Raw genomic sequence first — 12,781 nt, 5'->3', positions numbered from 1 at the left:
TCCTCTTGGGTAATTTGCAATTTGGAAATAGGAGTTGTCTATAATGCGATTTTTTGGAGATTCTGGTGACAGAATCCGGCAGAAGAAATTGAGATTAAATCATGATTTGTTGCAGTTAAAATGGTTTTTTAACTGCATATTTGGATTCAGCGCCCTGAAAAACCCCTGAGACGCTTTGATTGTGCAGAAACTAGCTATCAAACTTGCGATTCCAATAAATTGCTGCCGAATTTTCACCGGAAAAACCCGCTAGAAAAGCTTTCAAAAATCGCGTTATAGACAACTGATTGGAAATATTCACTGTCAAAAATATTACCCACTCTGCTTTTGTAGGTTCACTGCACAAGTAAGTTGGCCTTCCCAATGTAATGGCCTGTAAAGACATTTATAGCTGATATAAAAAAATTTCGATATTTACATCATTCTTTACGTCCTCCTATGCATTCTCATGAACAGGAGCATCCCAACGATCACTCATAAATAAAATAAACTAATGTACCCATGGTCTCGAAGCATTGAATTCTGATTATGATATTAGAAAATGAATTCTGCTAAACTCCTACCTTGAAAGCAGGGATTTCCCAAAGATCTTGCCAGCCTTGCAGAAGAAGAAAAATCTGTGGATAAAACACTAAAGAAATCTCGCCACCCAGAGCCCTTCAAATAGTTTAATCGACCATTCTTCATGGCAGAGCAATACCACCACCAGGTTGTTGTAGAAATCCAAAAATAAAAATTGATAGTGAAGCCCACAGCACAATAATTTCTCGTAACAGTTACGTCTTCACGTCTTAGATTATATTCGAATATGTTGATTCTCAGCTTGCTTCCTTGTTTAGCCACACTGACGGTGGAATATTTAAATGAATAAAAACGACTAAAATTATTCATATGGACTGTCCAGGTAGGTGTGCAGATAGAGCTTCACTCGATAATTTTGCATTCAATTAAAACAACTGCCATTCCATTCACAAGGAAACGGTTCAGCCAGCTCTTCAAGGTAAAGATTTTAAACAGGATTCTACACTAGTACAGAATGATCTTGATAATAGATTTATTAAAGGTTGAGATCTTTCGGAGTTGATGAAATCTTCCTAATATCATTTCCACTACGGTTAAAGCCTTTCTAGTGACAGGTTTTCTACTGGTTTGCGTCATCATTGGTTACTTGTTTGGATCATGAATGCTTAGTGTTGGTAGGCCAGGTGTTAGTTAAGTTAGCTATATTAGTTATAGGACTTTAGTTTATAGGGTACTAAGCTAATAATTAGCTCAATGCATATGATCTCAGAGATAGCTTAATAAATCCAGAGACTGCTAAAATAAATACCTGTTAATGTTAATAAAGTAAGGGGAAAGACTCGGATAAAAGTAACAGAATGCATCTACATTGGATAAGTAACCAGTCACTCTGACTTAGGCGGAAATATGCTCGAAAAATTCCCTAACATGACATATACTTTGAGTAATTGTTGTTACTCATCTTCAATAAAAACATTCTTAAAAGGAGATAAAAAATCAGATGTGCCAACCTCCATGTAAGGAAATAATATTTGATGTTGGGCACCTAAAACACTCCATTGCATCTAATTAGGCAATTGGCATTGCATCTAATTAGGCAATTGGTATCTATTCCCAAACTGATCCAGCTCTTTCTGACATGACATGCATGGATTGACCCAAATCAAATCATGGACTCAGCAAAATCCAGGTTAATTTAACAGTAGAAACCCTGGGGTTGGTGCCTCATTATGTCTTTGGGCACCCTCAGAAGTTTATAAGTATCTCGGACAGAAACCTGCCAGTACCCTGTATCAGTTTGTACTTTTCGTACTAATTTGCTTTTGGTGACAAGCATGGCGGGGATTCATGATCAGAATTATGATGTCGGCTCTTCTGATGTCAATGTTGATTATCATGATGAATTCGTGAAACAAGCGGGCGTTTTAGACAATCTACCAACTTGTGATCGCCTGAGAACTGGGCTTCTGGAGGATAGTCATGAGCAGCAAGGAGGAAATGTGGTTTACAGGCAAGTCGATGTCTCTAAGATGGGGGCCTCCGACAGGAAGAAGTTGATTGATAAGTTGATAAAGTTTCCTGAAGAAGATAATGAGAAGTTGCTGCAAAAGCTAAGGAAAAGGATAGACAGGTCTGTGTATTAATACAGCTGTATGTAGTCTGCACTATAAAGTTCTTTGTGGGTTGTGGAGATTTTTTTGCAATTTTTCTTTATTTCTACCATTTGCTAAAGCTGAGATGGTGATGGGGTAGTTCATATCTCGATGGTTTATTATGGATGAATCTGTGAATTTTATTGAAGTCCATGGAAGACCCTACAAACACAATTTTACACTCGAGATATATATCCATTACCCTGCAGTGATGTCCAGTCTAAACAATCCATACACTTCTTATGCTGTGTTTCAAAACCAATTTGATGTATAAGCAGCCTGCTTTTTTATCAGGTAGGCTCAACAAATTGTGGATACACTTCTCATCTTGTTTTATCAAATTTTTAGATCTTGTTGGTTCATATTTGTCTAATGAGAGTAGCTACACATCCAGAGATTGCTACCACTATTGTACACAGCCAGTAATGAATAAACCTTGTGCACGGCCGGTATTGAACATTGTTAATGTTTCCATTTCTGCAATTTTATTTTATTTAGTCATTTCGTTTGCTGCTATGACACATTGAATTCTGTAATTTTGTGTGTTGTCTACCTGATTGCTCCTAACTCCGTGTGTGGGTTGGGCTCTGGTCCAGAACTAGAAGTTCAATTCTAGACCCACCTGGAAATGGTTTTACTTGAGAGCTCCAATTCCTTCGTAACAAAAAAGTAGGCAATTTCTATATTCAAAAAATGAGTCTCATCTTCTACTTTGGCCTTTGGTAATGTTTTGCATGTGCCTCCTCTTCTACATACTTGCCTGGGTTGCACAAAAGGATGTCTCATCTTGTAAACTTAATTTTTTCATGCCTTTCAGTGATGTCAACTTATCATGAAAGGCTCTGCAACAGAGATTTCCTCCTGTAGATATACTATTATTTTGTATCTATAATCATTGAGTCAATTTCACTTATAAAATTTAATCTTCCTCATCTTCCGTTGGGAGTGGCCACCATTTGCACCAAGTACCTATAGCTCGATGTTTATTAATCAGGTCTATGTTTTTAATCCCCATAGACGAGCCAAATATGTTTTAATTTGGCTAAACTGCCAGAAAGCCTCCCTTATACAGGAATTTCATATAAGTTATTCACTTTATATTTCTACACAAGAGGTCCAATTATAGCTTGAACTAAATTCAGGTCCAAATACTTAGAAGTTAGGAGAACTACCTGTAAGTAGTGAATGATAGCCATATCTTTTCCTCACCTATGGCAAATTTCTAGTGATACATGAAACTCAGAATCTAAGTTTTGGTATTGCAATATCATATAAACACAGAGATACATGAAGTTTGGATTGTTTTTCTCATCTCAACTTTGTATAATTTGTTTTCAGAGTGGGTATCACCTTGCCTACAGTCGAAGTCAGATTTGAAAATTTGAAAGTGGAAGCTGAATGCTACGTTGGAGGAAGAGCTCTTCCAACACTTTGGAACGCTGCAAGAAATGCCGTGGATGTGAGTCTAATTGCCTTTTCTTCACTGTGACAACAGCAATTAACCGGCAATTGCCAGTTTTTGTGGAGACCTTGACAAAACATCTCCTCTTTATGCATTAAGTGATTGCAAGATATTGAATAATTTTTTATGTAAACCATCCAATGTTGAACGTTGTCTTTGTTCTTGTTTCAGGGTTTGTTGGAATTGTTCCGTTTATCTCCCACAAAGAGGACCAGGTTGACAATTTTGAGAAACATAAGTGGCATTATCAAGCCTTCCAGGTTTGAACATTGACATTAATTAATAATTCATGGTTTCTTTCATTTTTGCAGGCTGTAAGAAAATTAATGTATAGGATGGCCCATGTCAAACAATCTTAGTATCATGGGGAAATTGATGCAGGATGACACTTCTGTTGGGTTCACCGGGGTCGGGAAAGTCCACCTTGCTTCAGGCACTCTCTGGGAATTTGGATCGGTCACTAAAGGTGAGTTTTAAATTTTAATATTAGTTATTTCAACTCTGAACAATTGAAACTTGTGTTCATTATGCTATTAGTGGTCTGAAATTGGGTATAATAGGAGTTAATAGAGGAGGACATTTAATTACAAGGCCTAGGTACTCACTACAATGGTAAGTTTAGAGGCAAACTTTGGATATAGGAACACCAGGCAAACTTTCATTTATTTACTGGTGAGGTCGGACCCAATCTTAAGCCCGCTATCGGAATTTCATTCTAGCTACATTTTTGTGCTTAACCCTCTTGAGTTTCGAAGGATGAAGCTAGGTGCAAGTCCCAGGAAATTTTGATAGTGTAGACACTCCTCACCACTAACACCCATGTCTAAAGACGTTCTCTTTTTGAGGTGTAGTTCCGTTGGATATGTTTCTTGCACAGTCTTCTCCGAAAAGTGTGGTATGATACTTGGCTTGTTCATTTGTTCACTTCTTCTGCAATTAGCTAATGGATGTCTACCTCCACAGATGGAAGGAAATGTGACATATAATGGATACAGACTTGATGAATTTGTTCCTCAGAAGACATCAGCATATGTAAGTCAGTATGATGTACATATTGGAGAGATGACAGCAAGAGAAACACTTGATTTCGCAGCTCGTTGTCAAGGAGTTGGCACCAGATATGGTGTGTAATTCTTTGCAGTAAGTTTGGTTCATTTTCTCTCATCTTGAGAAATTTAATTTCAGTGCACCACCAAAGTATGTACTTTGTGTGGCCTATCCAATGATTTAACACATTAGTTAAAGGTTTCATAAGTAGTTTATGAATGTGCAGAACTTCTTGTGGAACTTATTGAACGAGAGAAACAAGCAGGCATCCTTCCAGAGGCAGATTTTGACACATTTGTAAAAGTAAAATACATGCTCCTTTAATTCCTTTCAATTATAGCATTTAGTTTTATCGAATGTAAGATGAACTTGTGATTATTATTTTTATCCAGGCAACTTCCATTGAAGGTTTGAGAGGAAACCTTCAAGTAGACTATATTTTAAAGGTAAGAGCTGGCACAGCCCAACGAATTCTAATTGGAACTTCTGATTTCTGTGAAGATATAGTGCCATATAACACCAGAAATCATCAGCAATCGTGTACATGTGTTTATTATATGTTTTAATTAAAAATGCAGTAGTCAAAAGGATTATTCTTCTCTGTCGGCTAAATTTATTGTTTGTAGATTCTGGGCTTGGATGTTTGCGGAGACACGATAATTGGTGATGCCATGCAAAGAGGAATTTCTGGTGGGCAGAAGAAGAGAGTGACGACAGGTACAAGTTGTTCACATTCTGACTCTCGACCACTAAGTAAAAAGTTATTTCTATGACATGCTATGAAAAACATCTTCTGCTATCATTTAGTCTGTAGTAGCTGTATTCAAGACCGGGATGGTTCATATTATTGTATAACTTGAATACGGTATATGAGCTGTTGTAGCTGCAAGGATGCTGCCCTGTAAATGACTAGTATAAACTAGTTAAATGTATACTTCGTTTTTACGATTAAATTCACAACTCTGTTCAAATTTTTCATTGTACATAACTTTTCCTATTTGGGTAGGATTGAATAGCCACCCAAAATTTTGCAGTAAACAAAACTACTATATGGACTCATTTTTTCACATATTGGCTCCCAAAAGCCAAATTTATTTTTGCAGCTAATCTGCGTTCATCTTTGTAGGTGAAATGGCTGTAAGTCCAGTAAAGACGCTGTTTATGGATGACATTTCAACGGGTTTAGATAGCTCAACTACCTTTCAGATTGTGAAGTGTTTCCAGCAATTTGCACATATAATGGAGGGGACAATTCTGATGTCACTTCTTCAGCCTGCACTTGAGACATTTGACCTCTTTGATGACGTTATTTTATTGTCAGAAGGGAAAATAGTATATCAAGGGCCTAAGGAACATGCACTTGAATTTTTTGGGAGATGTGGTTTCAGGTGTCCAGAACGAAAAGCTATTGCAGATTTTTTGCAGGAGGTATTAAAATTCTGATATGCTCATCACGGCTGGTATTTCAACTCAGTGAGATCATTAATCTGATTTTAATCTATCTGTTCCTGCTCCAGGTTATATCCCAGAAGGACCAAGAACAATACTGGACTAATGATACTGGAAGGCCTTATCAATATGTTTCTGTGAATCAGTTTGCAGAGAAATTCCAAGAGTTTTACATAGGAAAAGAACTTGTCGATGAGCTTTCAACGCCTTATGATAAGTCTGCAAGTCATAAAGCTGCACTATCCTACATTAGATATTCGAAAAGCAAGTTTGAGCTATTAAAAGCATGTTTTGGCCGTGAATGGCTACTTATGAAACGGAACTCTTTCCTCTATATCTTCATGTTTGTACAGGTGATTTGGATGTCTAGAATTCTTATGTAAGTTTTTTAGAAAATAGCTTAGAATATAACCATATGCCCCCGTCGATTTCTGCAGATGGTTTTGGTGGCCTGCATTACAATGTCAGTTTTCATCCGGACAAGAATGAAAATCGACATGGTGCATGGAAATTACTACTTGAGTGCTCTGTTCTTCTCACTTATTATCATTATGTTCAATGGCTATGCGGAGATAGCGATGACTATGGCTCGACTGCCCGTATTTTTCAAACAGAGAGACCTTTTGTTGTACCCAGCATGGACATACACTATTCCAACAGTTGTCCTGAAAATTCCTGTGTCGTTGATCGAGTCTTTTGCTTGGACTGCCATTACATATTATGTCACTGGATTTGCCCCTGAAGCGAGCAGGTTTGTATTGTGTATATGATATTAAGTGTAAAAAACTCAAATTCCTGCAAGAATAACTGGTTTTATTAGATACCAAGCGTAAGCAGTTATTTTATTCTTTATCTTACATTACAATTGTTTATCACCAAAACTGTCCTCAATGCCGACGATGTCCAGCTGGTGCAGCTGAAGACATTGAAGACATTAAGTTTATAGATAAGAAGATTTATGTTCAAATCATATGACATTCATTGTACTTATTTCAATTTTCTGTCGCTTACAACTTAACCCTCTCTCTTGCTTTTTCTTCCTTGACTTGTCTATCTATATATCTCTCACATAGAGTCTAGAATCTAACATTGACGAAGCAAAAAGGAATCTCATACTTTAGGAATGCATTGTTTTATCTTATCTCCAATCAATTGCAATTAGTTGTTCTCATCTTGATACTGCCACAGGTTTTTTGGGCAATTTCTAGCTCTCTTTTGTCTGCATCAGTTATCATCATCATTATTTCGCCTTATAGCTGGGATTTGCCGGACGATGGTCATATCTAACAGTGGAGGCTCATTTTGTCTATTGATTATCTTCGTACTTAGTGGATTTATTATTCCACGAAGTAAGGCTAGTTTGTCCCTTTCCTGTTTATATTTTTCAAAGGTCTAAGGAAAATTTATTAGACATCATTAGTGAGTCAAGGAATTATACAGTATTTGAGATTTGTCTGTAATTTTATGCAGGTTCAGTTCCCAAATGGTGGCTATGGGGCTACTGGATCTCGCCATTGGCCTATGCAGAGACAGCAATCACAGTCAATGAATTTCTTGCTCCCCGCTGGGAAAAGGTATCAATACTAAGACACTGTTCTGATTAATGCATCCCTCCATGCCCCATTATAATACTTTTTCGTTTTACAAGTTCACCAGTTTCCTTGGATTAAATTTCTGAACACTGTCATTGAACTCTTGATGATTGAGGAATTTTAATGCTACACCTGGTTAACCAATTTTTTTAATGGCAGCCATTCTCTTCAAACATGACTATTGGGCAATTTGTTCTTCAGAGTCATGGCCTCTTTGGGAAAGCTCATTTCTATTGGGTTAGTGTGGGTGCTATGGTTGGATTTACAGTTCTCTTTAATGTTTTGCTGACACTTGCCTTGACCTATCTGAATCGTAAGTCCTCTCATGCAATCTGATGAAATTCCATTTTCTTTCTAGTGTTTTGGAATTCATGTAACTAAGAAACAATCAGAAATATTATTACTGTGCAGCTATTGAAAAGGCTCCAGCAGTGATTTCTGAGGAGAGACTTGCTGAAATCCAAGATAGGCAAGGCGATGCTTTTGCTGTGAAAAACATGCCATTGAACTGTCAGGAGCAAAGGTTTCTACCTTATTCTTTGCCTGCTCAAGAAGGTATAGTTTCTGGTAAGACCAGATTTATTGAAATAGGGGTTGTGAATGTGGTAAACTAAATTGTATCAGTCCTAATCCATAATGAAATAAAAAGAAAAAAAATAAAGTTTGAATTTTTGAAGAGAGTCCTTTATATTTCAATTCTGATTTGTTTCCTCCATTTTGAATGCATATCTTTTCTTACAGTTGAAGTCCAACCCATCAGCTTGTCCAGTGAATCCATAAGAACCAAAAGGATTCATAAGACGTATCCTTCAGCTCAAGAACATCCCAAGAGAGGAATGATATTGCCTTTCCAGCCACTGGCCATATCGTTTAGAGATCTGCACTATTTTGTTGACATGCCAGCGGTATGACCTACCTAAACTTTGGTGAATAATCTGCACTATTTGAGCTTCGCAGATAATTTTAAGAAACCGTAATTTAAATGCATGCTAAATTGAAGGCCTTCATGCAATATTGGAAAAAACTGAAAGCTTTTAACATTTTCTCTGAATTCATATTGGTATTTTAAAGTAGCACTGAGATGAACAAAAGTTTCCCAGGACCTATGAAAATTCTAAAGTTTGATTCTCAATTTGATCTGGGCAATAGGAAATGAAAGCACTAGGAGCTACAGAGAAGAGGCTTCAGCTGCTGAAAGATATAACAGGAGCATTCAGACCTGGTGTTTTAACTGCATTAATGGGTATTAGTGGTGCTGGAAAGACGACTCTCATGGATGTGCTATCTGGAAGAAAAACGGGAGGTTATATTGAGGGGGATATACATATCTCTGGTTTTCCAAAGGTACAGGAGACATTTGCCAGGGTTTCAGGTTATTGCGAGCAAAATGATATTCACTCTCCTCAGATAACAGTACGAGAATCAGTAGTGTTCTCTGCTTACTTGCGCCTTTCACCAGAAATAGATACCAAGAGCAAGCAGGTAAATATTTATGGTGATTTTAATCTTAAAAATATACTCCTGATGCAACAGAAATGTTGAGAGCCACTTATGAACCACCTGTGGACTTTAATATAGTTTCTTTCTTTCATTCTTAATATTGGGTTTCCTAAGATTGAGATTGTTCTATTTAACAGATGTTTGTGGATGAAGTGATGGAGCTTGTAGAGCTTGATAGCTTGAGAGACACATTGGTGGGTCTTCCTGGTGTGAGTGGTCTATCAACTGAGCAACGGAAGAGACTAACCATTGCTGTAGAACTTGTTGCAAATCCTTCAATCATATTCATGGACGAGCCGACATCTGGTCTGGATGCCAGAGCTGCAGCTATCGTGATGCGTACAGTTAGGAATACAGTGGACACAGGCCGAACTGTAGTCTGTACTATCCATCAGCCAAGTATAGATATTTTTGAAGGATTCGATGAGGTAAGATACATCTCTAACTCCTTACAGGTTGTTAATATAGCCAAATCTGAAATTGCGATCAGACACCCACAAAAAAAATATGAAAGCATACATGAGACCACATGTCATGGAAGGAAAATTATTTTTCACTAGAAGTCCAAACCACTGACAATAATCATAGGGGGCCAATTGGTAGTGATGTATCTAGAGTTCGGAGAGCTATATTTAAATTTCAAATCCAAGGCCATGGAGTAAAATATTTAATATCAAAGGTCTTCAGCAAAATGGCTAGTTTTGAAAAGGTTATAAGATGGATTGTAGGAAGAAGGAGATGGTTCTGTAAATTTCTAGAAAGGAAGATCTTTTAGAAGCCCACCAATATCAATGTTTAGAACAATTTTCACTGCCCACTCTGAAGGGCAATGCATTTGGACACCTAGGTAAAACCTGATAATCATGTGTGTAAAGCAATGCTTATTGAACGGCACCTTACAAATATTTAATGATGCTTACTTTCCCAAACAATCCCAACTACAATAGCATTCTTTCCTTTTTTGCAGCTGTTGTTGATGAAACAAGGTGGTCAAATTATATATGGTGGTCCACTAGGTCACCATTCAATCCATGTCATAGAGTACTTCCAGGTATATGATTAATGTTTGCTAATGCAGCATATGTTATTAAGGCATCTTACAGTTTATTCAAGTCTCATTGAATCTAGCAACTTGAAATGTCCTGGACAGGCTATTGAAGGTGTGACAAAGATTACTGATAAATGTAACCCTGCAACATGGATGCTAGAAATCAGCTCTAGAGCTGCTGAGGAGTGCCTTGAGATAGATTTTGCTGAAATTTATAAGAAGTCTCCTCTTTTCCAGTAAGTCCAGATCAAACGCTCTTATAATGCCCATAACAGATTTCAAAGAAATATGAATATCATATTACATCAATTATTTGAGTGATATGGTGTTATCTTTTTTGCAGGTATCATATAGAGCTAGTTAAAGAATTATCCACACAAGTTCAAGGTGCCACGGATCTTTACTTTCCAACCAAGTTTGCCCAATCTACATGGGCCCAATTTACTGCTTGTCTGTGGAAGAAGCACTGGACATATTGGCGAAGCACAGATTACAATTTAGTCCGTTTGTTCTTCACATTTATATCGGCACTCTTTTTTGGCACCATCTACTGGCAGTGTGGAATGAAAATGTAAGTACGACAAACATTTGCTTAGCAATGATAATAAATAGAAAGTTTATATGGCTTATAATTTTAGTATTATATATCCATGATCCACAGATGTTCCAAACAATATATCAGGGGTGATGCCAAAATTGAAGCATTGCAACTTGATGGAGGAATTTTGGGTTAAGACCTTTTAATATAAAAATCCTTTTAAATATAAAAAAGAACAAATTCATGACCAGAATCACAAAATTGGCAGAAAATATTTCTTGCCATGGGACCCGATAATTTTAAAAACAATAAGTATTAACTGTTTTGTTTGCATCTGTTGCAGAGAAACTAAAAACGACTTGTTAAAGGTCATGGGGGCTTTGTATGGTGCAACTTTATTTCTGGGAGTCACTAATTCCTCTTTAGTGCAATCCATAGTGGCTGTGGAGCGAACTGTCTTTTATAGAGAAAAGGCAGCTGGAATGTACTCTGCTTTACCCTATGCTCTATCACAGGCAAGCTTAGTGACTATAAACCTTCTCAACCAAACTTTAAAATGATTTTCTACCTTCTTTAGCCCATATATATATATATGATAGCCTACAACTAAAACTTCACCTATTTTTCATTCTAATAATAAATATTTCAATCAGGAAAATACATTATATTTGATAAATTATAATAGATACTGACATTGCATTACTACATTAGATTGAAATATACCAATATGTTATCTAAATTGCACAATATGCTGTTTGTTTCAGATTGTAATTGAGATTCCCTACATACTTATTCAGACAGCCATGTATGGATTGCTCACGTACACCATGATAGGATTTCAGTGGTCTGCACTGAAATTTTTCTGGTATATATTCACCATGTTCTTCACCTTTCTCTATTTTACATATTATGGAATGCTGGCTGTCGCAATCACTCCAAGCTACCAAGTTGCTGCTGTTGTGGCCTCAGCCTTCTACAGTCTTTTCAATCTCTTTTCCGGATTCCTCATTCCGAGACTGGTGAGCTTGGTGAATGTAATTCAAGTGTTTTATTATTTTTCTTAAAGTTTGTAGCAACATAATATATGAATTTCCAGTTCATAACTTGGACAATTTCATTTTCTCTGTCAGTACCTTGCCAAAACCCCCGATTTGGTCTTTGGTTAAGGAACCTGTTTTTGAGTTCTGAGTAAAACTTTGTTTCAGATTTAGGGGTAGAATTGTATTGTTAAGCTTCTTATTCTTGGGTGTCGAATATAAGAACTCAGACCTATATTGACGAGATACCCTAACTGATTTTCTAGGCTCTACCTCCATGGTGGCAATGGTACTACTGGATCTGCCCAACATCGTGGACATTAACTGCACTTGTCACTTCTCAGTATGGGGACATTACAAAAAGAATCCTTGTTGATGGCACAGAGAAGCCCATCTCTAACTTCTTGGAAGATTATTTTGGATATGACCATGACATTTTAGGTATTGTTGGAGCAGTCCTTGTGATTTTCCCTGTATTCTTTGCAGTATTAATTGCGTATGCCATCACAATGTTCAATTTCCAGAGGAGATAGAAAAGTTTGGAAGTGATATTCGCTGTTAAAATTCAAAATTAAGAGCTTTATTTAAAAGTTGGTGGAATGGTAAGTTGGGGTGCTTGCCATGGGAAGACCAGATATTAACGCAATAACCTGTATTGGGCTGTCTACTGATCAGTGATCACCCTACTTATCTGGTTTTCCATGTTAATATGTTATATCAGGTATCATATAAATAAACCTTTGATAAAAAGTTTGTTTAGATTACATATCCATTGGGCCTCCTTTGAGAGAAAGATCTCAAAACTGAATTCTTTTTAATATTATAATTAAGAAAGTACAATTTGCTGTCTTTTGTTGCTTTTTCCATCTAGAGAATTAAAGAAATCATTGTAGTACAAGTTCAAAATTACTTATAGCACTCTGGGAACTCCTAT

The 12,781-nt window shown here is 36.9% G+C and overlaps 1 protein-coding gene across 3 annotated transcripts; it reads left to right on the top strand.

Annotated features, from left to right (window-relative positions):
• The first annotated feature begins 4,017 nt into the window (after positions 1-4,017).
• Positions 4,018-12,525, top strand: LOC149225570 (ABC transporter G family member 36-like). 3 transcript variants are annotated; one of them, XM_089375118.1, is made up of 21 exons: positions 4,018-4,102; positions 4,600-4,759; positions 4,910-4,986; positions 5,076-5,129; positions 5,310-5,400; positions 5,810-6,111; positions 6,201-6,485; positions 6,570-6,883; positions 7,321-7,481; positions 7,603-7,706; positions 7,884-8,037; positions 8,136-8,203; positions 8,525-8,629; positions 8,874-9,206; positions 9,362-9,652; positions 10,192-10,275; positions 10,375-10,508; positions 10,616-10,843; positions 11,154-11,325; positions 11,575-11,829; positions 12,114-12,525. In XM_089375118.1, the coding sequence occupies exons 1-21, from the start codon at positions 4,019-4,021 to the stop codon at positions 12,378-12,380; spliced, it is 3,723 nt and encodes a 1,240-aa protein (XP_089231244.1). In that variant the 5' UTR covers position 4,018; the 3' UTR covers positions 12,381-12,525. The 3 variants fall into 3 exon arrangements, with proteins under 3 accessions (XP_089231244.1, XP_089231243.1, XP_089231242.1); XM_089375117.1 differs by having other exon boundaries at positions 8,136-8,234; positions 8,466-8,629; XM_089375116.1 differs by having other exon boundaries at positions 8,136-8,241; positions 8,464-8,629.
• The last annotated feature ends 256 nt before the right edge of the window (positions 12,526-12,781 follow it).

This window comes from Pinus tabuliformis, chromosome J, assembly GCF_031772625.1.
Source record: "Pinus tabuliformis cultivar Carrire ecotype Pingquan chromosome J, CPIR1, whole genome shotgun sequence".
NCBI classification, from domain to species: Eukaryota; Viridiplantae; Streptophyta; class Pinopsida; order Pinales; family Pinaceae; genus Pinus; species Pinus tabuliformis.
Note: the sequence above shows the minus strand (reverse complement) of the source record. Positions and strands in the feature narration are given on the sequence as shown.